Here is a 23,490-nt window from a genome sequence, read left to right as displayed (position 1 = left end):
AACTCTCTCTCTCTCTCTCTCTAGACGCACACTTCTCGCTCCAGATCAGTAGGTGGCGGTAATGCACCTTGTTTCGTTGGCTTGCCAACCCGCCATAAAACACCAGAAGAAGAAGCCACCAATCCTTGTGGTGTGGTTGTCAAACGCTTGTTCTGTAACGCTGACCCAGAATCAGTTTTATCGCTAAACACACTATTCATTCAATGTGAGAAGAGTTTGAAAGCGGTTTCAGGATCAGCAGCACGTGCGCATGCGCATGACGCACATTGTGTGCGCCTAAAGGTTTCCAAATCTCGTTGTTTCTGAACGCGCTTCGTCTCTTGTAAACAGTCCGCCACGACAGTATGTTCAGTCCCCGCGGCACCCCGAGCTCAGGCCGCAGACAGGCGCCCAGGACCGGCGCTCGGAAGAGCGGGCTGCTGTTCTCTCCGCGCCGCGCCGCTGTCACAGCCAGGTACAACAGAGTAAACTCAGACAGGGCACGCTACATTTACCATGCTTTCTAAACATGCACCATGCTATTGTTTTTTGAGTAGCAAGTGAATGCCATGCTACATAAATATGATAATTCTTCACTTCTTCAGTACCTTGTTACATATCAGTACTATCTGAGACCATCACAGTCATTTTGTAATAAAATAATTTCTTTAGTTACACGTAATATACATATAAATTTTTCGCTTTATATTTAATATATTTTATTCTATTATAAAATAATGAAGTAATATATTTGATTTTCTTATTGTTGTTTTGTAAATGCAATAACTCTTGTCTTTAAAACAAATCATAAGCCATTTTTTTTTGTAAGAAAAAAGGTAGCTTATAGAAATAAATTAAGTAAAAACTAAATATAACCCATTTCAGCTCACTTTTTTATTTTAAGTTGATTTGTGTATCTCCAGATCTACTCCCACCAGGGTTCAGAGTCATGCAGCTGGCGAGTTGTATAATTTTGACGTTCAGACTTTCGGATCATCTCTGCCTGTCAAAGTCATGGAGGCGCTGACCATGGCCGACGGTAAAGATTGGGGTCTTTAACTTTACCAGAGGATGTGTTTGAAAACCTAGTGAGCTGCCTACCTCATAAGTGCCCTACTCATAAGTGCATTCAAACTAGTGATGGGCACTTTTGAAACACTGCTTTATGAAGCTTCAAAACCTTTGTGAATCAACAAGGGATTCGATCAAAAGTCCTTTGATTTCAGTAAAGTGCTTAGACATTTCAGTGGTTTCCCACTAGCAATCTCTCGGGGCTGATTTGTAGAAATTTTAAATGGCGGGTTTGTAGGATAAAAGTAAGACTAGTAATTAATAGTCTCTGGATATACTGGTGTGAAGGGTTTTCAGTGTGATGCTGTGTCTATTGCAGTGGATGATCAGATCTCTGTGAAGGTGGAGGCGTCCGGCTGGACGTGGATGGTTTGTGGAGAACGGCTGATCATCTGGAAAGTGTCTCAGACGTCTGTGGCAAAGGTCAGAAAGAGGCACAATTGCTTGGAGCTGAATTTGCTGGCAAACTTTGCTGTACAGACGTTGTGCTCTTGCTGTCATTGCAGCTGTCGGTGTGTAAAGACCTCCAGCTGCCTTCCAGTGAGTTTGTGTACAGCGCTGACCTCATCTCCATCACTTCCTCCAGTCCACTTGAGTCTGCACCCACTCAGGTGAGCCTATGCAGCTCTGAACATTATAATCAGTGGAGATTTCTGATGCAAACATGAATGCAAATGTGTTTTTCACAGGCTATCAGTGTATTGGCCGTGTCTCCAGACGGTTCGGCTCGGTTTTGGCCCAGTCTGGCTCACGATGGGACTTACACTGAGACGTCTCTGGATCTGGGTGGACACGTGTGCAACTACGTCACAGCAGTAAAGGTGTGCAATCAGGCAGAACGAGGAGTGCAGAAGCTTTTATTTTCATATCTCTTCTAGGGCTGGACAGTAATTCAATATCAATATCACAATATAATTTTTTTCAGTAACGGTGATATGATTTTTAAACACATTTCTGATATTTCAGTATACATTACCAGTGTTTCCCATACTTCGTTGAATAAACATGAGCACTGCACGTTTCAAAATCAAAATGTGGCGCGGCTGTTTTATAAGAATGTATCTTTGAAGGGAACCAATTCTCTTCAGAAAAGTTTACATGGCATTTTAATTTTCTCTGATGAAGCAGCATTTATGAGCGCAGCTCTGCTTTGATTACAGCCGTTACCATGGAAACCGTTGTTTCTGCTGCTCCAGAAGCGCCTCCTGCTGGCAGAGAATGAATTTGCATTTTCAATAAACCCGTCTTCTAGCTCTAATCATGAGGTGTTTTCTCTTGCTGTTTCAGGGCGGGAGTTTCATCGTCTCATCGTACCATGGTCACCTGCTCCGGCTCGCTCCGGACTCTTCCGGTAAACTGCACCAGAGACCAGTGCAGCAGGGTCAGGGCATGCTGTCTGGCATCGGACGCAGGGTTTCCAGCCTGTTCGGCATCCGCGGCCAGCCGGCCGACCTCACGGTCAGTGTCGTGTGTTGTTTAGAGGTGGAAGCAGATCGTGTGTTCAGACACTGACGGGACACTTGTCTCCTCAGGTGTTCAGTGTGCTGTGGGTGAAGGAGACCGGCTGTCTGTACTCTCTCAGCTCGTGTGGCCTCAGTAAATGGGAGGTGGATGAGAACAGTGAGACGCAGGTGTTGAGCTGGAGCACCAGTCAGATCATCACAGACAGCATCACCGACGCCATCTGGGTCAGAAACCTTTGGTGGAAGCTTCTAGAATTATTAACATGATTTTATGAACTTCATCTGATAAAATAAATTCAGGTCATGGCATAGAACCAGAGCTAAAGGGGTCAGTGTTTTCGTTCCACAAAAATATCGAGCAGCACAACAGTTTTCAACATTGATAATAATAAGTAATGTTTCTTGAGCAGCAATCAGCATATTAGAATGATTTCTGAAGGATCATGTGACTCTGAAGACTGGAGTAATGATGCTGAAAATTCAGCTTTGATTGCAAGGGGGAAAAATACATTTTAAAATATAATCATATAGAAAACAGTTATTTTAAATTGTAATAATATTTCACAATATTACAGTTTTTACTGTTTTTATTAAATAAATGCAACCTTGTTTAGCAGAAGAGTCTTCTTTTAAAAACATATAAAAATATGAATTATTACAAACATTTGAGTGGTAGTGTATAATAGTAAGGTTTTTGTGCAAAAACAGCCCTTTTTTTTCTTCTTTAATAACCATTTTCTACCCGTTTTCTGCCTTTTAGAAATATTTTTTACTGCTGTGCCCCAAATGCCCTATCTGCATGTGAAATGAGCAACACAGCTTTTAGATTTGTTATACTCTGTACTTTTTAGAACAGAATTTAGAAAGTAATTAGTAACTAGTAATTAATTACTTTTTAGAGTAACTTACCCAACACTGATCCTTGCTGAATAAAAGTATTCATTTCTTTCAATTTCTTAATATAATGTGTCATATATAGATGTGTGCTTATGGAATATCCTTTCCTTGTCTTATAGGACTCAGAAAGTAACTACTCTGAGATCAAGAAAGGAGTGAATGTCTCTTATCTGGACATGCAGTACAGCAAGTGAGTGAATATGAAGCCGAATAATCAGCTGAATCTGTAATACACAGACAGTACATGCAGGATTGGCAGCATTATACAGTCACATGTTGTGCGTCTCTTCAGAGCGGGGCTGGTGCTGTTGGCAGCGGCGTGGCATCCGGGCGACACTCCATGTGTGGCGTATTTCTGCCTGGTCACTCTTGCAGAAAGCACAGCGCCGTCCCCAGACCTGCTCACTGTGGAGGTCACCAAATACAACCCGCCCTTCCAGGTACAGCGTTCAGCCGTAGTCAAATGATCTGAATCTTTAGACTGTGATCTTCCTGGATTATGAACCGAATGAGTTGAGCTCTGGTTTTGTGCGTCAGAGTGAGGAGGAGCTGCAGAAGACGCGTTTGGTGTTGCCTGATCCGTCGAGTCCTGCGGCGTACCTCTATAACGAGGAGCTGGTGTTCACCTGCAGCACTGGAGCTGGACGCGGAGGACTCGCCGAGGAGAAGATCTCCTTCAGCTCTCCAGGTACAGCCCTCGGACGGAGAAGACTAATGAAGTAGCTGGTCTTCCTCCTGTAGTTCATCTCCATTGTTTTTCCTGTTCTGCAGGTGACCGTATCCGAGGGGGTGGGGTGTGTGCCGGTCTGCCGGTGTTTTTCTCTCAGAACAGCGGGCTGGTTGCTGTTTTAGCGAGAGAAAGTGCTTCCCTCCTGCCTGAGACCATGGAGGACTCGCTCTGCACCTCAGTGGCTGGACCTGGACCTGAGGTCTGGACACAGTTTACTTAGAGGCCTAATAATATTTTATACACATTTTTTTTAATATATATATATATATATATGTGTGTATTTATATATATATATATTATATATTCACAATGCATGATGTTTATTCACGTAGCTAGAAATCAGAAAATATTTTTCATCTCTTCAGGGCACTCATTATAATTTAAGACATTATACATTTAAAAATATAAATATTTTATTTTAAAAAGATCATTTTGAATTTAGAAATCAGATTTTTTTTTTCAGGACACTTCATTATAATTTATATTGTCATAAATATAAATATTATTTAAAAAGATTGTTTTGAATTATTTGGCTTTTTTTTGTGTATTCATGAACTGGCAAAAATATATAATTTATACGTATATAGAAATGTATAATGTTTTAATTTATTTAAGTGACTTAATACAGGATTTGTTTTATCTTTTCATGGCATTTCATTATAAATTGAAATATTATAAATGTAAACATTTATTATATTTTATGAATTTCACAGTGTTTTGTGCATTCATGAACTAGTTTCTGGTAAATTAGATGTCATTTATATGTATATAGAAGTTTACAATATTTTAATTTATTTAAGTCACTGTAAATCAGTTTTTTTAGGGCAATCCATTATATTAAATTATACATTTAAACCTGTTTATTATATTTGAAGTATTTTATTCATTATTTCCGTCTATTGTGTATTAATGAGCTAGTCTCTGGTAAACAAAAAATATGTATATAATTTCTATAACTAGAAATAAAGTTAAATATAATTATATATTTCTTAATTATAATTATTTGGCAGATTTTTGTGTATTTATGAACTAGTCTCTTGTATGTATGTGTATGTTTATATATATATATATATATATATATATATATGTAATATATAAAATGTGTATGTATGCATGTATGAATACATTTATAATGTTTTGATTTATTCAAGGAAGTATCTTTTCAGGGCACCCCATTAGACACACCACCTAAAGTAGATATAGTGGCCCAGGAGGACAAAACGAAGCTGCTGAAGCAAGCGTTCCTGCAGTTCTGCCGGTGAGTTTCCTTCACTTGTGTTTGTGACTGTTGAGTCAGTGGCTTCCGCTCACAGATGCTCTGCTGTGCTTTGCTCTGCAGTCATGATCTGGTTGGAGCTCAGAGCATGGTGGACGAGCTCTTCCCCAGCGACGGAGAGGGAGGTGCAGAGCTGGATGCCGTCGTGACCCAGATTGACCTGGATCTGGTGGACGACTACCCTGCATGTGACCCACGCTGGGCCGAGTCTGTTCCTGACGGTGAGAAAACCTTTCATTGTGGCTGATAAACTAAAGTTCATTAAAACAGTCCAAAATTATACAAGATAATTTAGAAAATCTTCCGGCCATAAAGATTTCTTGCCAACGATGAGAGCGTATTTTTCATTATTTTTATTAATTATTTAATTAATAAATTTATTATTAAGAAATCATGTTTGTATTTCTATAATTAATACATTATATTTATACAAAAATCAATTGTTTTCCATAATTAATTTATATGTATTATTTAGTATAAATAATTAAAATATAATTCCTCTTAAAAAATGCAACATATTTAATAAATACTATTGCTTTTTTTAGTAGAATAATCTTTTTAAAATTATTTAGCTCTTTTGTCTTAATATATGAGCCAGCTAAGTCACAAAAAATCAGACACATTGTGATTTTGTTCCTTTTTTTTTGTTTTTGTGGTTTATTGTGGAGAATATTCTACATATGTGTTGTTACTTGGAGTGTTTTAAAAAAAAAAATGTAGTTAAAAGTTGAACTTAAGATGGTAAATCCAGAGGTAAAAGTTGTTCATTTTGGACCCCGGTGGATTTGTACATTTGTGTGTTTTGTCCTGTAGAGGGTGCTGGATTTACACTGACATCACTGATCCTGCTGCATCAGTTGGAGGATAAGATGAAAGCCCACCGCTGCCTCATGGACTTCCTGCTACAGGTTCCTCAGATGCACAGAAAATGAGACACTCTTTCATCCTCCTCACAGTATTTAGCAATGCTCTTTCTTTCTCTCTGCTCTACAGACAGGTCTTCTAGACCGCCTCACTTCCACAACGGTGCGCATGTCCCCGATGGCCACGCGGCTCTTGCTCTGCGAACATGCAGAGAAGCTCTCGGCCGCCATCGTGCTGAAGAACCATCATGCCAAGCATCCAGACCTGGTGAACACGGCCATCCTGTCAGCACTGAAGAAGAGCAACACCGACATACTGTCCAACCTCACGCCTGCGGACGTGTTCTTCAGAGAGGTGCTGGACTTCAGCAAGCTGGAATGGAGAATATATCTATTTTTCTCTGCTTTATCTCATGCTTGTGTCTCCAGGTGGCTCAGATCTCCTCCATCTTTGAGTGTCTGTTGGATGAAGAGGAAAAAGCTTTAAAAGAGCATTCAGATGCCGCCAGGTGGGCCGAGGTGGTGCTCAACGTCAATGACATTGTCAAGGTGCACAGCAATTTTCATTTTCACCTATTTTTTAATTCATGCACTCAGATCTCAAATCATAGGGCCAGGTTGAATAAATCTAACAATTTATTTATTTTTTTCTCCCAAAGATAGAGAGGCATATATTAGTAGCATATATTTGCATAAAATGTATTTTATGAGTAATTAGAAGCACAGGGATTTCAAACTTTCATACCAAGGCTTTTATCAATTTTATACTGTGCGAAAAAATCATAAGCATAATGTTATGACAACAAAATAATTTTTTTTTAAAAAGTGACAGAGAAATATTTTGTCTAAAACAATTCTACTGACCACCTTGCAGCCCACAAGACTCCAGATTAAAAGGCTAATATACATAGACAAATCCTCAATTTTAAATTCACAGGGCTCGAAAGAATATTTTACACATCATCTTCCTGGTCTCCGAGTTTGAGAGATGAATAATCATCATGTTTTGTGTTGAAGGATATGCTTCAAGCAGCAGCGCAGTACCGAGAGTCCAAAGCATCTCTGTACAGAGCGCGAGAGAACTGCGGCCCGGAGCCAGAGTACATCCCATGGACAGGTAAACACACCTGACAGGACTGTTTATTTTCTGACAGCAACAGCACTATAAACTAGGGATGCAACGATGAACCGCGAGCCGGTTGAAAATCGATTCAAATCAGTTGAGATGCCAAACAAATCGCGATTCAATTGGAGTAGGAGTTTATATGAATGTGTGTCTGAGGGGAACTGACTGTCTTTAGAAAAGTTTACAGGGTATTTTCTTTTCATCTTGCCTCTGAACCATGCAGTAGTGTTTATAAGCGCAGCTCTGCTTTGTTCACAGTGGTAACCCAGGAAACGCTGTATCATTGCTGTTCATAAGCGCCACCTGCTGTCAGAGACTGAACCTGCGTCTCATTCAGCATGTATGCGGTTTCCTTCAGATGTGTTTTATGTAGTATAGTTTCACAAAACTGAAGTCAGACCATTCTGTTTTTGCTTCAAATTTTGAAATTCTAGTCTAATTTAGATTAAAAACTGCTCACGCTGCAGGTACGCCGCATCTTTGTTTGAATCTTGATTAAAATGCAGAGGTTTCCTCTAATTTTAAATAGAAAGAGCACAGACAAAACCTTAGTTTGTATATATGAAGAGATTTCTTTTATTTGTGCAACTTGCTTGGTTGATTTGGGGTTTGTTTTAAAATTTCAATTTAGTTATGTTATATTTCAATTTCACAAATAAATGTACAGCAATAGCCTAATAAAAGGACTGTACAATGTCTTCAATCACATTTTGTTATAAAAAATCGTGAGAAAATCAAATTGCGAGTTGAGTGAATCGTTGCATCCCTAGTATAAACGCAAGAGCAGCTCTCCACCAGTATGAGCGTCATAGTTTCTTCCTCTCAGCCTCAGGAGGAGCGGCCGGAGTCCGGACCATCATCACGCGGCAGCACGAGCTGATCCTGCACGCGGCGTATCCTCACGCAGACGTGGAGCTGCGTGCCGTGCTGACCGAGCAGCTGGTGGCACTGCTGGACTCTCTGTTGAGTGGTTACGTGGCTCAGCTCATGTCTCTCCGCCGTGCCGGACAACAGGAGCGCTACGTCACGCTGGAGAATGAGTACACGCAGAAACGCTCGGAGCTGCTCGCACCTCTCTGTGAGCTTACATTGCTGTTTTGTGATTGGTCACTTTTACGTGTCAGTCAGATGGTCTCTTGCTGTTTGTGTGGCCAGAATAAGATGCAAATCGGAGCAGATTATGTGCTTAATATCTTTGTGTTGTCTGTGATTGTGGCAGTGGAGTTGGGTCAGCATCAGTGGGTTGCGGCGCTGGCGGAGAAATACTGTGACTTTGATATATTGGTGCAGTTGTGCGAGCGGACGGATAACCAGAGTCGTCTACAGCAGTACATGGTCAAATTCGCTGATCAGGTAACAAACCCACCGGCCCAACAACTCTGAAATGTCAACACAAACCATATACACTATCGTTCTGAAGTTTTGGGTCTGTGTAATTATATATATATATGAGTACTTTTAGTTATCAAGGATGCATTAAATTGATCAAAAGAGACAGTAAAGACATGTTTAATCTTAGAAAGATTGCTATTTAAAAAAAAAGTTCTTTTGAACTTTCTATTCATCAAAGATTCCTGAAACAGTGTATCATGGTTTTCACAAAAACATGAAGCAGCACAACATTGATAATAACAATATTTTCAACATTGATAATAATCAGAAATTTCTTGAGCAGTAAATCAGTATATTAGAGTGATTCCAGAAGGATCATGTGACACTGAAGACTGGAGTAATGATGCTGAAAATTCAGCTTTATCATCAGAAGAATAAATTACAAAGCGGTTATTTTAAATTGTATATAATATTTCATAATCTTTAAAGTTTGTTCATTTTGATCAAATAAATGCAGCCATGATGAGCATAAGAGGCTTCTTTCACAAACCTTTTTAAAAATCTCAGCGATCCCAAACTAACCGTTACTCTGTTATCAACAGATGCTTCTGGATAGTGTAGCTTTTGGCTAGTAGAGAATATTTTAATAATTGTAGAACTCTCTTTTGTTTAATTAAAGAGTATTGCATATGGACACTTTGAAATTCTTGCAATGCAGTTCTAAGAAAAATATAATGTAATCACAGTTGTTTACGGTACCTGTGCCAAATGCATTTACTCACAGCCCTCCCTGTTTCCTGTAGAACTTCGCTGACTTCCTGTTCCGCTGGTACATGGAGAAAGGCAAGAGAGGGAAGCTGCTGTCTCAGCCAACAGCGACACACCAGCAGCTGGCCAGCTTCCTGCAGGCTCACGATCACCTCAGCTGGCTGCATGACATACATGTGCAGGACTATCAGCGAGTAAGAGAATAAAGGAATAAAATAAATACTTATTTCATTTTTAGTTTTTTTAAACATTAAAATGCACACCACGCGGTTACTGTAGTGTTATAAATGCTCTGTTCTCTTTACGACAGGCCCATCGTACCCTGTACAGTCAGGCCAACATGGAGACTCGGTACTTCAGCAAGAAGAAAACCCTGCTGGCCCTCAGCAAACTCACAGCTCTGGCGTCAGACATACCTGAAGCCGTGCACCGCAGACAGCTGAACGGTCAGTCTTGTGTTTGGAAGCCATAATGCCTCTTTGATCTGTTTTAGTCCATATAAATGGAGTTCTGTTTTTGTCACATCGCAACAAGCATTTTTATTGTTAGTACATCAGCAGAACATGGAGCAAATGATGCATCTTTCTTCTGTAGACACAGAATAATAGGAGTTGATACTCCGTTTATCAGGCCTAGTGATTAGCACATTGAGCTGTAGTGATCAAGCGGGCGACATGGATTCGAATCTGAACTGCATTTCCCTCCCCAAATAATCTCTTGAGCCCTAACTATTTCTGATATAGAAATGTTGTCGTCTGGTGTTTTTCCATGTGTGTTGGTGCAGATATAGTGGAGCAGGAGAGGTTTCTCCTTCATCAGGAGACTCTTCCTAAACAGCTGCTGGACGAGAAGCAGCTGAACCCAGACAGCATGCCTTTACTGAGCCCTCGTAACCTCATTGAAGTGAGTAAACCACAAAAACACTGCGCTTCTTCCTCATTTGTCTTATTTTAAGTCTCTTTTCCTCGTCTCCAGCTGTACATCTGCAATGAGAACCGTGGAGCCAACGAGTACGACTTTAAGAAAGCTCTCGATCTGCTGCAGTACTTAGAGGAGGTATCTGTCAATAATAGACTACATTAAAAACAAGTTTCTTTTCTGAGCACACATGTTTCTGATGTGTATTCGTCACCTGTAGGAGGACGCGCTTGATATTGATGCCCTAAAACGGGAGATCTTCAGTAAAGCCTTGAAGAAAGACTGGAAGGAGAGGTGAGCATCTCAAATCTCACTCCAATGAGATTAGTGTGGAGGTTTCATTTTACTTGACTGTAATGGTCTTGCAATGACTGACTGATGGATTGGTTGCAGTTGGTCGTCGTCTGATGATAATGATGATCCTCTAGAAGCAGCCAGAGACAGCACTTTCGTCAAGATCCTACAGAAACTCATTCAGGAAGGTACAGTGACTCTGCTAATCACACACTCGCAGTTTGTCTTGAGGTTCCTAAGTGGTTTAGGGCTTATTTGAGACTTGCTTTTAGCAGATATAAAATATACAATATAGTATCTTACAACCAAAGCATGGACAACCCTACTTTAGGACATCCAGTGAATTACGATGGAAAATCTGCCTATACAGTCAGAGTGTGTTTTGTGTTTGTGGCCACAGGTGTTTCTCTGCAGTCGTACCTGCCTGATGTGAAGGATCTTCTGCAGGAAGACGAGCTGGAGAGTCTCAAATCAAAGCCATACTTTGAGTTCCTCCTGCGAGCCAACTACGAGCACTTCCTGAAAGCTCATATATGACATTACTTTCTGTTTCTGCTTATTGTTGCCTTGGTAATATTCCAACTTTTTGTACTGTTTCATAAAAATAATAATTACATGATCCAACACGTGGATTTCCTGAATAAACTGTATTTCTGTAATTGAAGGCAGACAGTTCTTGTTGGTTTTCTTCTGCTGCAAGACAAAGATAGAAAGAATAACAAAGCCAAATGGTGCTCACCAAATGGAGATGTTAGCTTGGGTTTTATGGTGTTTTCTTAAAGATGGTGAACCCAAAAGTATTTGGATTGTTAGGCCACACTCTAAGATGCCTGAACATCATTGCATTAGATAAAATATCAAATGTACTCTGCAAATGTGACACAAGCACTTCTGAAGTGGCATAAATGCATTTATTCAGTAATTATAACTATGCTTTGCTAAGTATGGATTTTATGCAAAATTGTCTTTTATATTGAATTTTGAGCAGGCAAAAAGTTGCATTAAGGTGACCATTTTATAGAAGCAAGTGCACAAGACATTTCTCAAAAAAAGATGTAAATATAGATATAACATTGAAAAATAAGCTCATTTGTGTTTGTCATTAATGGACTGTTCAGATGACTTCATGCATCACCAACACTAGTTTATCAAATTTAAAATCATGCACAAATGGTTCAGAAAAGTTTTGGCTGCATTTGCTTGGTTGGATATCTAATGCAGTAATCCAGACATTCTTAAGTGTCCAAATTGGGCAAGGCTTTATTTGAGAATGTCTTTTTGTCTTTCATTCATCTGTCGCTCCCACTCAGTCTTCCTCCTCTCCGTCCTCCAGCAGCTGGTGTGAGAAGAGCAGCTGAACTGATGGAGAAGCAAATGTCTCCCGAGCTCCTAAAAATAGGGAAGAGAGGGTAAAATTAGTGGTGTCCGTAGTAAATAAGCAGCACTTTACGGGGGTCCTCTGACACCCTATATGGGGTGGGAGCCTCTGGAATCCCTAAGGACATTAGATAAACTGTCTGGAACTAAAGGAGGAAATTAGATGCTCGCTTGTTTATGATGGGGCATTAGGCTTGGCATCAAACTTCACTGAGATGCCCACAGGGTCGTGCTTGTCTAATGGTCATCTAATGACTGTCTAATTTAATAACATCTCCAAATAAAAGAGGGTAAAACATCATTATAATATCCTGTTCTCAGAAAGGCAGAGAGGGTTGCTGAGTGTCTATTTTGAAAATATTGGTCATTGGTGATACTTTAACCATGATTTCACAGCACTTCTTTACAATAACGCCAGCTGATGAACAAGCTGAAGAAAATACATAGCCATCTTTCTTTTGATGATAGTATATTTTAAGATTTTCCTTCATCCAGTTTCTGCTTCTGTGGCTTGCTATGGGAAAGGAAGAAGCTGAAGAGAACACTGTTATCCCAGTTCCACAGACTGACTAAATCCCTCATTTATTTCAGAAATGCTTATAGCCATTATGCATATGTTTATAGGCTTGACAATGGTCAGTTCTCGTCCACTTTTTGCCAGTGCAACTGACTTTCAAAAAATGTGTTATTAAAAAATTTACATTTTTAATAACACCTGGTTTTGCTGTCATCATTAAAGTCGTCTATAATATCTAAATGTAATCCTGGACCACAAAACCATTCTTAAGTCGCACGGATATATTTGTAGCAATAGCCAGCCATACAGGTCAAAATTATCAATTTTTCTTTTATGCCAAAAACCAACAAAATGTTCCATGAAGATATTTTGTGAATGTCCTACCGTAAATATATCAATACTTAATTTTTGATTAGTAATATGCATTGCTAAGAACTTAATTTAGACAACTTTAAAGGCAATTTTAGATAAAAAAAAAAAACATATTTAGATTTTCTGCACCCTCACATTCCAGATTTTCAAATAGTTGTATCTCAGCCAAATATTGTCCTATCCTAACAAACCATACATCAATGGAAAGCTTATTTATTCAATTAAAAATGGACCCTTATGACTGGTTTTGTGGTCCAATGTACCACCACGGAAAAATAAGCTATTTACATTTATACATTTGGCAAAAGCTTTTATCCAAAGCAGCTTGTATTACATCCAATGTAGCTATAGCTCGATTTCATTGACATGTTAATTTCAGGACTGGTCAAATTTAATGACAAACAATCATAACCCACTCTCATGTCCTTATATTGAGATCTAGTCCACAGACGCCCAGTGTTGGCCTTTGAGCCCACTCATGAGGTGGCCCTGCGCCCGCCCGCCCGCCCGCTGAGGCTCGGGGTCTGGAACGCCATATATGGAGCCCCTCCGCTCGACACATCGACACCCAAATATGGACGAGGATCGGGAAGAATTCCATTCGAATGCATGGACATTCCTTAATGGCTGTCCGAAGAGCAGGAAAGCAGAGGACGGGTGTATATAAGATGGTACGTGCACATGTCACTGTGTAGCAGGCGCTTCAGTTTGACTTCGCGACTCTGAGCACAAACAGCCACAGGTAAGTAAACTAGATGAATAAAAACAGCGATTCAGAATTGGAAACTTTACGATGTGAATGGAAGGATCTGCCGCTATTCATTTTACAGCGGTTTCGCTTTTGACTTTGACTTTTAAAAAAAGTCGTAACTTTTTTTATTCCCTTAGGGCTGAAATCATATAAACTTTTCTCTGTATATATTAACTGTACATTTAACAATTAAAATCATGCATTTATTTGTTTAGCTATTTTAAATAAATCAGAAACCTGCAATTGTAATTAGGCCTATGTTAGTATGCAGTGTGCAATTAATTTAGCATCATATTGGTGCAAATGGAAATACAAATCGTTTTTGACAATAAAAAATGTAACTGTTTCAGATTACAGTGAGCTTTTTAGTAGTGTTGGGATTGACGACTAATATGTTATTACAAGTTACACTATTTAAAATTTATTTATAAGTAAATACTTAAATAAATATAAGTATTTATTTCAATTACTTTATTAATGTAACTGATTACATTTCTGAATATCTAATGCAAACATCTAAAGCAGGCAGTGTTGAACTCAACGCTGATTACTGTCAGACTTCATCAAAAATCCTTCATCACTTGAATTATGATTATAATTATTTAATTTTAAAGCACAGCCACCAAAAAATCTGACTTTAGCACCTCTTTTTACTTTAAGATCGTTCTGAGGTAAATACAGATTTAAGATATAGCTAGCCTAGTTTAATAATAGTCAAATATTTGCATAGCTATGACAGGAAACACTACCATTTATCAATGCCTTGGAAAAAAACAGTCGATCTAAAAAATAAAGCATATACATAAACCCAAGCAGGAAATAAAACAGTTATCAAATAAGCATGTGTCCTATTCTGTGTCCTAAACTCCTGAAACATTGCTGTCTCATATGCAGTTTATGAAAGAAATCAATTAAATCTGTGTGGGTGTGTGTGAAAAAAACAGATGTAACCTCCTTTATAATCATTAACATTTTCATAATTGTAATTTGATTACCTGATTACAGTTATATTTATTTTGTAATTACATGTAACTAGTTACTCCCCAACACTGTTAGTATGCTATAATAATCAGTTTGAGTGATAATGATGTGTCCTCATTGGCTTTTTCTCATTGACTTTATTTGTAGAACCCATCAAGATGTGTGACGACGATGAGACCACAGCTCTGGTGTGCGACAATGGCTCTGGCCTGGTCAAGGCCGGTTTCGCTGGTGATGACGCCCCCAGGGCCGTCTTTCCTTCCATCGTCGGCCGCCCACGTCACCAGGTACATACACAGATCCTTACTGGATTTGTATTTGTCATTGAGAGAATGATTGTATGGGTTTTCCTTGGGCTATTCTGATCATGTTGTACTCAATGCTCCCCTTCAGGGTGTGATGGTCGGTATGGGTCAGAAAGACTCCTACGTTGGAGATGAGGCTCAGAGCAAGAGAGGTATCCTGACCCTGAAGTACCCAATTGAGCATGGCATCATCACCAACTGGGACGACATGGAGAAGATCTGGCACCACACCTTCTACAATGAGCTCCGCGTGGCCCCTGAGGAGCACCCAACCCTGCTCACCGAGGCCCCTCTGAACCCCAAAGCTAACCGGGAGAAGATGACCCAGATCATGTTTGAGACCTTCAACGTCCCCGCCATGTACGTGGCCATCCAGGCCGTCCTGTCCCTGTACGCTTCTGGCCGTACCACCGGTAAGAAAACGTGCTGTAAATGAAAGAGCAACATTTATGAAATTACACACAGTGCATTTAAAGCAACTGTAATAATATATTGGTGACCCTGGAGCACAAAACCAGTCTTAAGTCGCTGGGGTATATTTGTAGCAATAGCCAACAATACATTATATAGGTCAAAATTAACGATTTTTCTTTTATGCCAAAAATCATTAGGATATTAAGTAAAGATCATGTTCTATATTTCCTACCGTAAATATATCAAAACTTAATTTTTGTTTAGTAATATGCATTGCTAAGAACTTCATTTGGACAACTTTAAAGGCGATTTTCTCAATATTTAAAAAAAATTTTTGCACCCTCAGATTCCAGATTTTCAAATAGTTGTATCTAAGCCAAATATTGTCAGATCCTAACAAACCATACATCAATGGAAAACTTATTTATTCAGCTTTCAGATGATGTATTTCAAATTTTACACTTATGACTGGTCACATTTGTGACTAATTATGCATTCAAACGTGCTTACGTTCTGGCTGACTGATTTCTTGTTCCCGGCTGTTATTAGGTATTGTGCTGGACTCTGGTGATGGTGTGACCCACAATGTGCCCATCTATGAGGGTTACGCTCTTCCCCACGCCATCATGCGTCTGGACTTGGCTGGTCGCGATCTGACAGACTACCTGATGAAGATCCTGACTGAGCGCGGATACTCTTTCGTCACAACCGGTGTGTACCTGGTCACTTTTTACTGGCATATTTCCAGCATGTGTGAAACAGACCAAATAAACAACTCTTGCTTTGTCGTCCACCACAGCCGAGCGTGAGATTGTCCGTGACATCAAGGAGAAGCTCTGCTACGTCGCCCTGGACTTTGAGAATGAGATGGCCACCGCCGCCTCATCGTCCTCTCTCGAGAAGAGCTACGAGCTTCCCGACGGTCAGGTCATCACCATCGGTAACGAGCGTTTCCGTTGCCCTGAGACACTGTTCCAGCCTTCCTTCATTGGTATGTTTGAAAACATGTGATATTATCTGTTGTTGTCTTACCTTTTAGTCCTCCAACACTTTCTATGCTCTTCTTAAAACACTTGCACAGGTATGGAGTCTGCCGGCATTCACGAAACCGCTTACAACAGCATCATGAAGTGCGATATCGACATCAGAAAGGACCTGTATGCCAACAACGTCCTGTCTGGTGGTACCACAATGTACCCTGGTATTGCTGACCGTATGCAGAAGGAGATCACAGCCCTGGCTCCCAGCACAATGAAGATAAAGGTAATACAGCCTAGAGCAATAAAACTCAAGGTTTTGCTGTGTTGGTTTTTCCATGTTGACTTTAATGGGGTCATGAACTGCCTTTTTTTTTTACTATTTTGTACTGTACTGTTCTCTGAGGTCCACTTATAATGTTATCAAAATTGTTTACATCAAAAACCACCATAATTTAGAAGTAATAAGCTATTTTCTGTCCTGTTTTTGACCCCCTTCACTGCTATGATTGGCTAACACATTGACAGCCTACGCCCTTCACACATGGATGCTGCTGTGATTTAGGTTAAAAACGCATAAATATTCCGTACATATCAAACGATCTGTAATAACAGATAAAGCAATAGTGATCATGTAATGAAAACGGTCACTCACACTTTTGTGTTGCGATATTGCTGTCGGATCCAATATAGGCAGCACGGCATCCTTTTTTAGTTTCAGTCTTTCTGAAAATGCTGTCGAATTATGCCTAGTTTGTAAACGAATCTGTGGTAAAATGAAGCGAACAAAGGACCAAGTTCTTACTGGCGGTCTGGATCTTCATTAAAAATAAAGTTCACGCCTTCCTTACGTTGGGATTAGAAGGAAGACAACGCAAACAGTTTTTCCACAACTTGACCCAGCACAGCGTCTTGTTGTCTTTGGAGCATCTTTATTGTTTGGTTTCATTTGACGCTCTTGTTTACACGATATGTGCGAATCGGTGGGTGGGGCTAAACAGGCAGCGATGTAGAAGCAGGCGTTGATCTTCTGCAGAGGCGATGCTTAGCCACCTATTACGCCAGAAAAGTGGCAAATTCCCCAAGCTGTCGTTTTGACAGACTGCCTTCAATATACGCAATTTTTAGACTAATGAGAAAGTTTTTTTATAATATTTTTTTTACAGTACAATAACCTCTTATATGTCAAAAGAGCAAGAGAATTTTGATTTCTCAGTTCATAACCCCTTTAAAACAACAGACTGGTTTTCTGAGTAATATTTTATCTTCTTCTCCTCTGTAGATCATTGCTCCCCCTGAGCGCAAGTACTCCGTCTGGATCGGCGGCTCCATCCTGGCCTCCCTGTCCACCTTCCAGCAGATGTGGATCACCAAGCAGGAATACGATGAAGCCGGCCCCAGCATCGTCCACCGCAAGTGCTTCTAAGCGCCTGGCTCACCATCCTATCATTGCTTCCTGCTCAGGAACCAAGCAATGGTGCATTGCTCCTGTGGACAGCTTTTCTACAGTCGTCATTTATGCATTGACGTAGAAGCGAGCAGTAAAAGCATAAACTGAGAAAATGTCAAGGGAGAGAAAAATACCAAGCGCTCTCATTGCACACAAATGTATTTATTACTGACTTCCATGGCTTGGTATTTTGGCGAATGCTGTTTGAAATTGAAGGACCCTGCTCCCTTAGATTCCAGTGACTCTGACATACGTTCCACTGTACACCCGGTCCAGTTGATGACCAACACAAATCACACTTCAACAGACAAATAAAACTGAAAATCTATTTTTAAACATGGTACTCGTCAATGAATATGTCATTTCAGCATACAGTACACTAGGTTTCAGCCCACACTGAGACAGACTAAACAATATTAACCCAACCTCTCCGATGGTTTACAGATGATTAACATAACACAGTCTTGTTATGTCTGTACTCTGACAACTATAAGCAACATCTGGGCTGCTTAAGTGGGCTCTAATGGAGGACGAATGCATATGGGACAATTAATGAATCACAGTAGCATTTTATACTTTGTATAAAGGAATCAAATTCTTTATTAGCTGATACTATATATACAGCGGATGTTATGATATAAAGTATAAGCTAATAAAGATTATATATATATTATTATTATTATAATTAGCTTGAATACTTATAATATATATACACAGTACACACACACAGTATGTATAAACCTAAAAAGTATTACAGTACTGATTTAATACTGAGTGAGTTATTGAATACTTTTCTTCTTAATATGGTAACTTATATAAAGAAAAATGTTTTTAAACCAAAGTACTATGGTTTACCAACAATGTGCCCTTACGAAAATTAACCATGATTATTATTATAGGAAAAGTGTAGTAACCATGTTTTTGTATAACCACAGTTTTACTACAAATTACCATGCTTAAACTATGGTTCGTGTAGCAAAACCATGGTTCATTTATAGTTACCATGGTTTAACTATAGTAATCATGTTAGCTTTTAACATGCACTCAGCAGCACAGAGATCAAATCAATATGAGATTCAGCTGAAGGGCAGAAGATTGTACATCCAAAAATGTTCATACCTCATATTTCATATTTCAGTTCAAATATTTTGCTGACAGAAAAAAAAACATTTTCTGCGCATGCGCGGAGAAAGTTTCATCACTAGTAAAGCGGAATGTTACAATGTTACATGTTCTCGCCTTTTCCCATTACAACAATATTATGAAAACGTTGAAGGACAAACTAACTCCACAAATAATTAACTTCTATCGACTGGAAGGAAGTAGACGATTATAATCAAATTAGGATCAATTAAACGGTAGATTGGATTGTGCGTGCGTATTTGCGCATCAAGTCCTCAGGCAGTCCAAGTGATGTTGTGCGCATGCGCACTGTAAACCACCAAAGCCGTAATATCAGCGAAGCTTGTTCTTCTAGTACGCAGCAGGCGCTCAACAGTGATGGATAGGTGTATTCAGAATTCATAAGGACGGAAGAATAAAAATGCAAGTCTTTATCCGACGTTAAAGCATAAGGAACGGAAAGGAAAGGAGTGGGTGAGTTTAATGCGCTTACCTTTATCCGAGTCGGTGTTTACCTACATACTCAGCACAGGTGAAGATAGACCTGTACTAAACATAAACATAGTGCGCTGCCAACCTAATCAGACGGGGTTCTAAAGCGAATAATATTTCAATGATGTTTACCAGTTTCTTAATAACAATAAATACGATTGCATCTGTATTTAATGTGTTGTGATAGATTATGATTAAGCATGCATGAACATGCTCGGCAGCATCGTCGCAATTTATTAATCATACGATAAACGTAAGAAATGTCCCTTTAGAAAGTGACATCGGCTTATGTATTATGTAAAGAATATAAATAAATAATGTGGGCACTGGGCTGTAACCTATTCTAGTGGAATAACAAAATGTGCACGGTAGGGCTGATAAAATCATCGCAATCCGTGCTATGTACTACTAAGAACAGATGGACATCAAGTACGCGAGCGTGCATTGACAAGACTGACACATTATTATGTTCATTCCCTAGGTGATTATTTTAGCTGGGCGAAATGTCTACCAATAACAACATGATGTCCAAGAAGATCCGGACGGAGTACATGAAGAAGTTCAGAGATCCCAAGTGGGAGACGTTCTCGAAATCTTACGAGGACTCTGTGAAGTACAGACTGACGCGGAGGCTGATGGAGCAGACACACAGACCATTTTATGTGGACGGATGGGACAGCGGGTCCGACTCGAGCGGAAGGTCCAGTCCCAAACTGCAGGAGGGGAACGTCTCAAATGCCAAACATATCTACATATCCTCATCAGAGTCCAAGAACGAGAATGCAGAGGTTCTGAACTCCTGGAAGCCACAGGTGAATGGAGAAGTTCACACGGATACTAGTGCAACCGTGGAAAGCTCACTTTCCTTGGGTACGTTCATATCTTGTAAGCTTCAGTTTGATTGAAACGTGATTTAAATGTTCATTTTTGAGTGAACTACTCATTTTGTTTTTGTCACAGAGAATGGTTACAAAGATGTGACTCCTAACGGGCCATCAGAATCTAATCCAAAACGGCGACAGAGACGTTCAGAGTCGTGCTACCCAAATAAGGAGTTGGATAGTGATGAATCTCAACTATCCATATCAAGAAAACCATCCAGGGCCAAGAGCCAACCACCGGGCAACACCAAGGAGCGGATGTCCAACCGTGAGAACAGACGGTCTTTTATTCGCTGTGACTGGGCAGAAAGACACATTGAGACCAGGGACAGAAGGACACCAAATATGAGAGCGTCTATGTCCGCTGGAGAGGTGAGGCCTGATAGTATCTGATATTAGAGGCAATGAAAACTACTCTCATTTTCAGTCCAGTTGAAAACATTTGACAGTTTTACATGCAACCTACCTCAGATGTAGAAATTTGCCATGAGAATGTCCTGTACCCATACGACAAAAAAAGTTTTCATATATTTTTTTGTAAATATATTTTAAAATATGTTTTATTATAATACATATTTGAGAAAAAAAGTACAATATATATATTTAAAGAAATATGTCACTAATATAGGTATTAAAATATATTTTTATAATCAAAAAATATTTTATATGTTAAATGTATGAATTCTTTTTCAATGTATTATTTAATTATGTGGCCATATATTAAAGAAAATTCAAAATTTCAGTTTATATAAATATTATTATTATTATTATTTTGTTTATATATTTTATTTTATTTTTTGCTGTATAGATAGCCATTAGTAGAAATGAATTACTAATCATTTTTATTTAAAAAAAATATATATATTTCTGATATTTTTAAATATATTTTCTCATATTACGTGGACATATATAATTTTTTTTTTTTAATGATTAATTTTTGGCATTTTTGCCTTTTATTAGGATGAGTAGGCTATATATTGACAGAAAACGAAGTGAGAGAGAGGGGGAACAGGATTGGAAAAGGAACGAGAGCCTGGACTCAAACTCAGGTCGCCTAAAGCGCAATGACACTCAATGTTGGCTCGCTGACCATTATTTTTAATTTTACATATAAATATTTAAAATAGTTAAATATTATTATTAAAATTATATTTTAAAAAGCCGCACTGTATTTTTTGCGCTGCATGGGTATCCATTAGCAGAAGTGAGCATGAGTGTGTTTTGAATAAATGATACAAACAAAGAGGGGAAATTTGAAGTGACTAAACAGCCGTGTACTAATCAGTGGAATGAAGCACTGTGTGTGACATCTGACACTGCATGTGGAAGCGGTGAATTATTCAGCGTAGAGTGATATCCTGAAGCTACCGTCAGATTACCTTCTCTGGTATAAAAAAGTTTAGAAGGTTAAAGAGCTGGATTTCATCAGTGTAGAAAATTGAGAGATCCTAGAGACTGAATATATATGAATTCATTTGCAGATTCATCGGGCCGATGTGGGCGTCCAGACACGAAGAGAGGCTAAAAAAGGTGGAAGATCATCAGACGACCGACGGGCGAGGTCAGCTGACCTGGAGAAGTCTCGAAGATCAGCACTGAGTGTGGCAGACGAGCGCTGGATGACCGAGTACATGCGCTGCTTCTCTGCTCGACTGAGATAGAGGCTGATCCAGGAGCAGCTTATGTCACTGGATTTGATATGAGGATGCAAGAAAAAGATCCCAAACCAGCACTACAGGAGCATTAGAGAAGACACTGGACAATTGACAACAAAAACTGAATAAAAAGTTACACGCATTCCTTTAAATGCAGTTATTCATAAAATATTAAAATTCATATTTTTTTTAATGCTGGCTACAATCACTTTGTTATGAATGCATTTAAGGACCAAACATTTAAATATTAGACCAAAACACATTTGCTATCACAAATACTTTGTTTTAATATTTTCAGTATCTTGTTTTGTTGATTTTATTTTTCAGATTTTCATTGTTTGGTGGATATTAGTTCTGATTTTAAACATGGGCTGCAGGGATTTAAAGATCAAAATTCATTTCTGAGAGGACCAAACATTTATTGTTAAAAAGGGATTTGTTTCTGACTCGGATGATTGTTTATTCCGATCTTTCCAGAATGTTATTCTAGACACTCCAGCCTGCCTGTCATTACGGCGTCAGCGGTAAACTTACTCTTCTTTTGAATGTGATTGACTGCTGTTTGGTTTGTTTTAATTGATCACATGGTTAATGGATTTGTGTTTGAGAGGTTGTGTTAGAAGTGCAGTGCTGTGCAAGTCGTGAAATGTTTTCTAAAAAACTGTATTTTCCTCACCGATCATCAACAATCATCATTTTAATCCACTTTTTGCACAAAGATGTCATATAATTATTTTTAGATGGAAAAATAATTGAGGGCTAGTTGAAAGCCATTATTTGATTCTTGTGAATGTTATCATTTATTATGCATTGAGTTATTTATTAGCGCACAGATTTGGTATGAAAATACATATTTGCTCACATGCATATATTTCGCTTTTCTATGATATTTCAAATGCATCAGCACTGATCGTGTCATAGACACTTTGAATGAGCCGTGCTGCTTTACTTGAACCTTCACGGCTCGCTGGGGGACATTTCCTCTGCTCTATATCTTAATAACTGATTGCCTGTTATCTGGACTTATTTATTCATTCAGTTATTCACTTGCTTATGATTTCATAAAAGGAAACTCATTCTGTTTAAGGCGTTTGATGCTGGTGTTCTTGAATGAAGCATATGAAATATGCTAACTTGTTGATTTTCTTCAGCAATGTTTACATTTTGAGCACTGTATTTGTACATGAGAACATGCACAGGTAGATATATTTTCATCTGCAGAACAGAAATAATTTAATGCATTGCAGTGAATAAACTATGTTTGAGTAACATCATGTCTCTTCGATATTATGTCCATAAATCACAGAGCAATATGTTAAACAACATTTTAAAAGGTATGAATAAACATCTTTTATGTTGTTTTGTTTTTTAATGACATTTACATCCAAAAAGTATAATTTTATTAATTTTATATTGTATAGTTTGTATATGTGCATTTTGTTTTATCAAATAATACAGTGGGGTCCAAAAGTCTAAATC

General features: G+C 38.8%; 3 protein-coding genes across 5 annotated transcripts; all 3 read left to right on the top strand.

The window, feature by feature from the left end:
• Nucleotides 1-104: 104 nt before the first annotated feature.
• LOC306872346 (nuclear pore complex protein Nup133-like) lies at nucleotides 105-11,793 on the top strand. Of its 2 annotated transcripts, none has more exons than XM_079420855.1 (26): nucleotides 105-454; nucleotides 903-1,018; nucleotides 1,370-1,473; nucleotides 1,557-1,661; nucleotides 1,740-1,871; nucleotides 2,338-2,508; nucleotides 2,583-2,738; nucleotides 3,530-3,600; nucleotides 3,703-3,850; nucleotides 3,948-4,098; nucleotides 4,182-4,339; nucleotides 5,307-5,398; nucleotides 5,480-5,637; nucleotides 6,230-6,324; nucleotides 6,410-6,634; nucleotides 6,709-6,828; nucleotides 7,297-7,396; nucleotides 8,232-8,483; nucleotides 8,625-8,758; nucleotides 9,541-9,699; nucleotides 9,816-9,951; nucleotides 10,290-10,408; nucleotides 10,481-10,561; nucleotides 10,644-10,717; nucleotides 10,817-10,905; nucleotides 11,118-11,793. In XM_079420855.1, exons 1-26 carry the CDS (start codon nucleotides 345-347, stop codon nucleotides 11,252-11,254), a joined length of 3,393 nt encoding a protein of 1,130 aa, XP_079276981.1. In that variant the 5' UTR covers nucleotides 105-344; the 3' UTR covers nucleotides 11,255-11,793. The 2 variants fall into 2 exon arrangements, with proteins under 2 accessions (XP_079276981.1, XP_079276980.1); XM_079420854.1 differs by having other exon boundaries at nucleotides 112-454; nucleotides 5,292-5,398.
• A 1,645-nt stretch (nucleotides 11,794-13,438) lies between these two features.
• On the top strand, nucleotides 13,439-18,203 carry LOC306872702 (actin, alpha skeletal muscle 2). Of its 2 annotated transcripts, none has more exons than XM_079421460.1 (7): nucleotides 13,439-13,654; nucleotides 14,863-15,002; nucleotides 15,109-15,433; nucleotides 15,984-16,145; nucleotides 16,234-16,425; nucleotides 16,516-16,697; nucleotides 17,694-18,203. In XM_079421460.1, the coding sequence occupies exons 2-7, from the start codon at nucleotides 14,874-14,876 to the stop codon at nucleotides 17,835-17,837; spliced, it is 1,134 nt and encodes a 377-aa protein (XP_079277586.1). In that variant the 5' UTR covers nucleotides 13,439-13,654; nucleotides 14,863-14,873; the 3' UTR covers nucleotides 17,838-18,203. The 2 variants fall into 2 exon arrangements, with proteins under 2 accessions (XP_079277586.1, XP_079277585.1); XM_079421459.1 differs by having other exon boundaries at nucleotides 13,458-13,725.
• A 1,093-nt stretch (nucleotides 18,204-19,296) lies between these two features.
• On the top strand, nucleotides 19,297-23,278 carry LOC306872458 (centriole, cilia and spindle-associated protein-like). The gene is made up of 4 exons (XM_079421021.1): nucleotides 19,297-19,457; nucleotides 19,957-20,345; nucleotides 20,436-20,728; nucleotides 21,838-23,278. Exons 2-4 carry the CDS (start codon nucleotides 19,979-19,981, stop codon nucleotides 22,015-22,017), a joined length of 840 nt encoding a protein of 279 aa, XP_079277147.1. The 5' UTR covers nucleotides 19,297-19,457; nucleotides 19,957-19,978; the 3' UTR covers nucleotides 22,018-23,278.
• The last annotated feature ends 212 nt before the right edge of the window (nucleotides 23,279-23,490 follow it).

The sequence above is a fragment of the Barbus barbus genome (genome assembly GCF_936440315.1).
Source record: "Barbus barbus genome assembly, chromosome: 7".
In the NCBI taxonomy this organism is placed as follows: Eukaryota; Metazoa; Chordata; class Actinopteri; order Cypriniformes; family Cyprinidae; genus Barbus; species Barbus barbus.
The sequence above is the reverse complement of the archived record's forward strand: the minus strand, read 5'-3'. Positions and strand labels throughout refer to the sequence as shown.

Coding starts and splice junctions, on each gene's coding strand:
- LOC306872346 (XM_079420854.1), top strand. CDS start 345: ATGTTCAGTCCCCGCGGCACCCCGAGCTCAGGCCGCAGACAGGCGCCC. Junction 6,635..6,708: donor CGGACGTGTTCTTCAGAGAG/GTGCTGGACTTC, acceptor TTGTGTCTCCAG/GTGGCTCAGATCTCCTCCAT. Junction 9,952..10,289: donor GCACCGCAGACAGCTGAACG/GTCAGTCTTGTG, acceptor GTGTTGGTGCAG/ATATAGTGGAGCAGGAGAGG.
- LOC306872702 (XM_079421460.1), top strand. CDS start 14,874: ATGTGTGACGACGATGAGACCACAGCTCTGGTGTGCGACAATGGCTCT. Junction 16,426..16,515: donor GTTCCAGCCTTCCTTCATTG/GTATGTTTGAAA, acceptor ACACTTGCACAG/GTATGGAGTCTGCCGGCATT. Junction 16,698..17,693: donor CCAGCACAATGAAGATAAAG/GTAATACAGCCT, acceptor TCTCCTCTGTAG/ATCATTGCTCCCCCTGAGCG.
- LOC306872458 (XM_079421021.1), top strand. CDS start 19,979: ATGTCTACCAATAACAACATGATGTCCAAGAAGATCCGGACGGAGTAC. Junction 20,346..20,435: donor GGAAAGCTCACTTTCCTTGG/GTACGTTCATAT, acceptor TTTTTGTCACAG/AGAATGGTTACAAAGATGTG. Junction 20,729..21,837: donor CGTCTATGTCCGCTGGAGAG/GTGAGGCCTGAT, acceptor ATTCATTTGCAG/ATTCATCGGGCCGATGTGGG.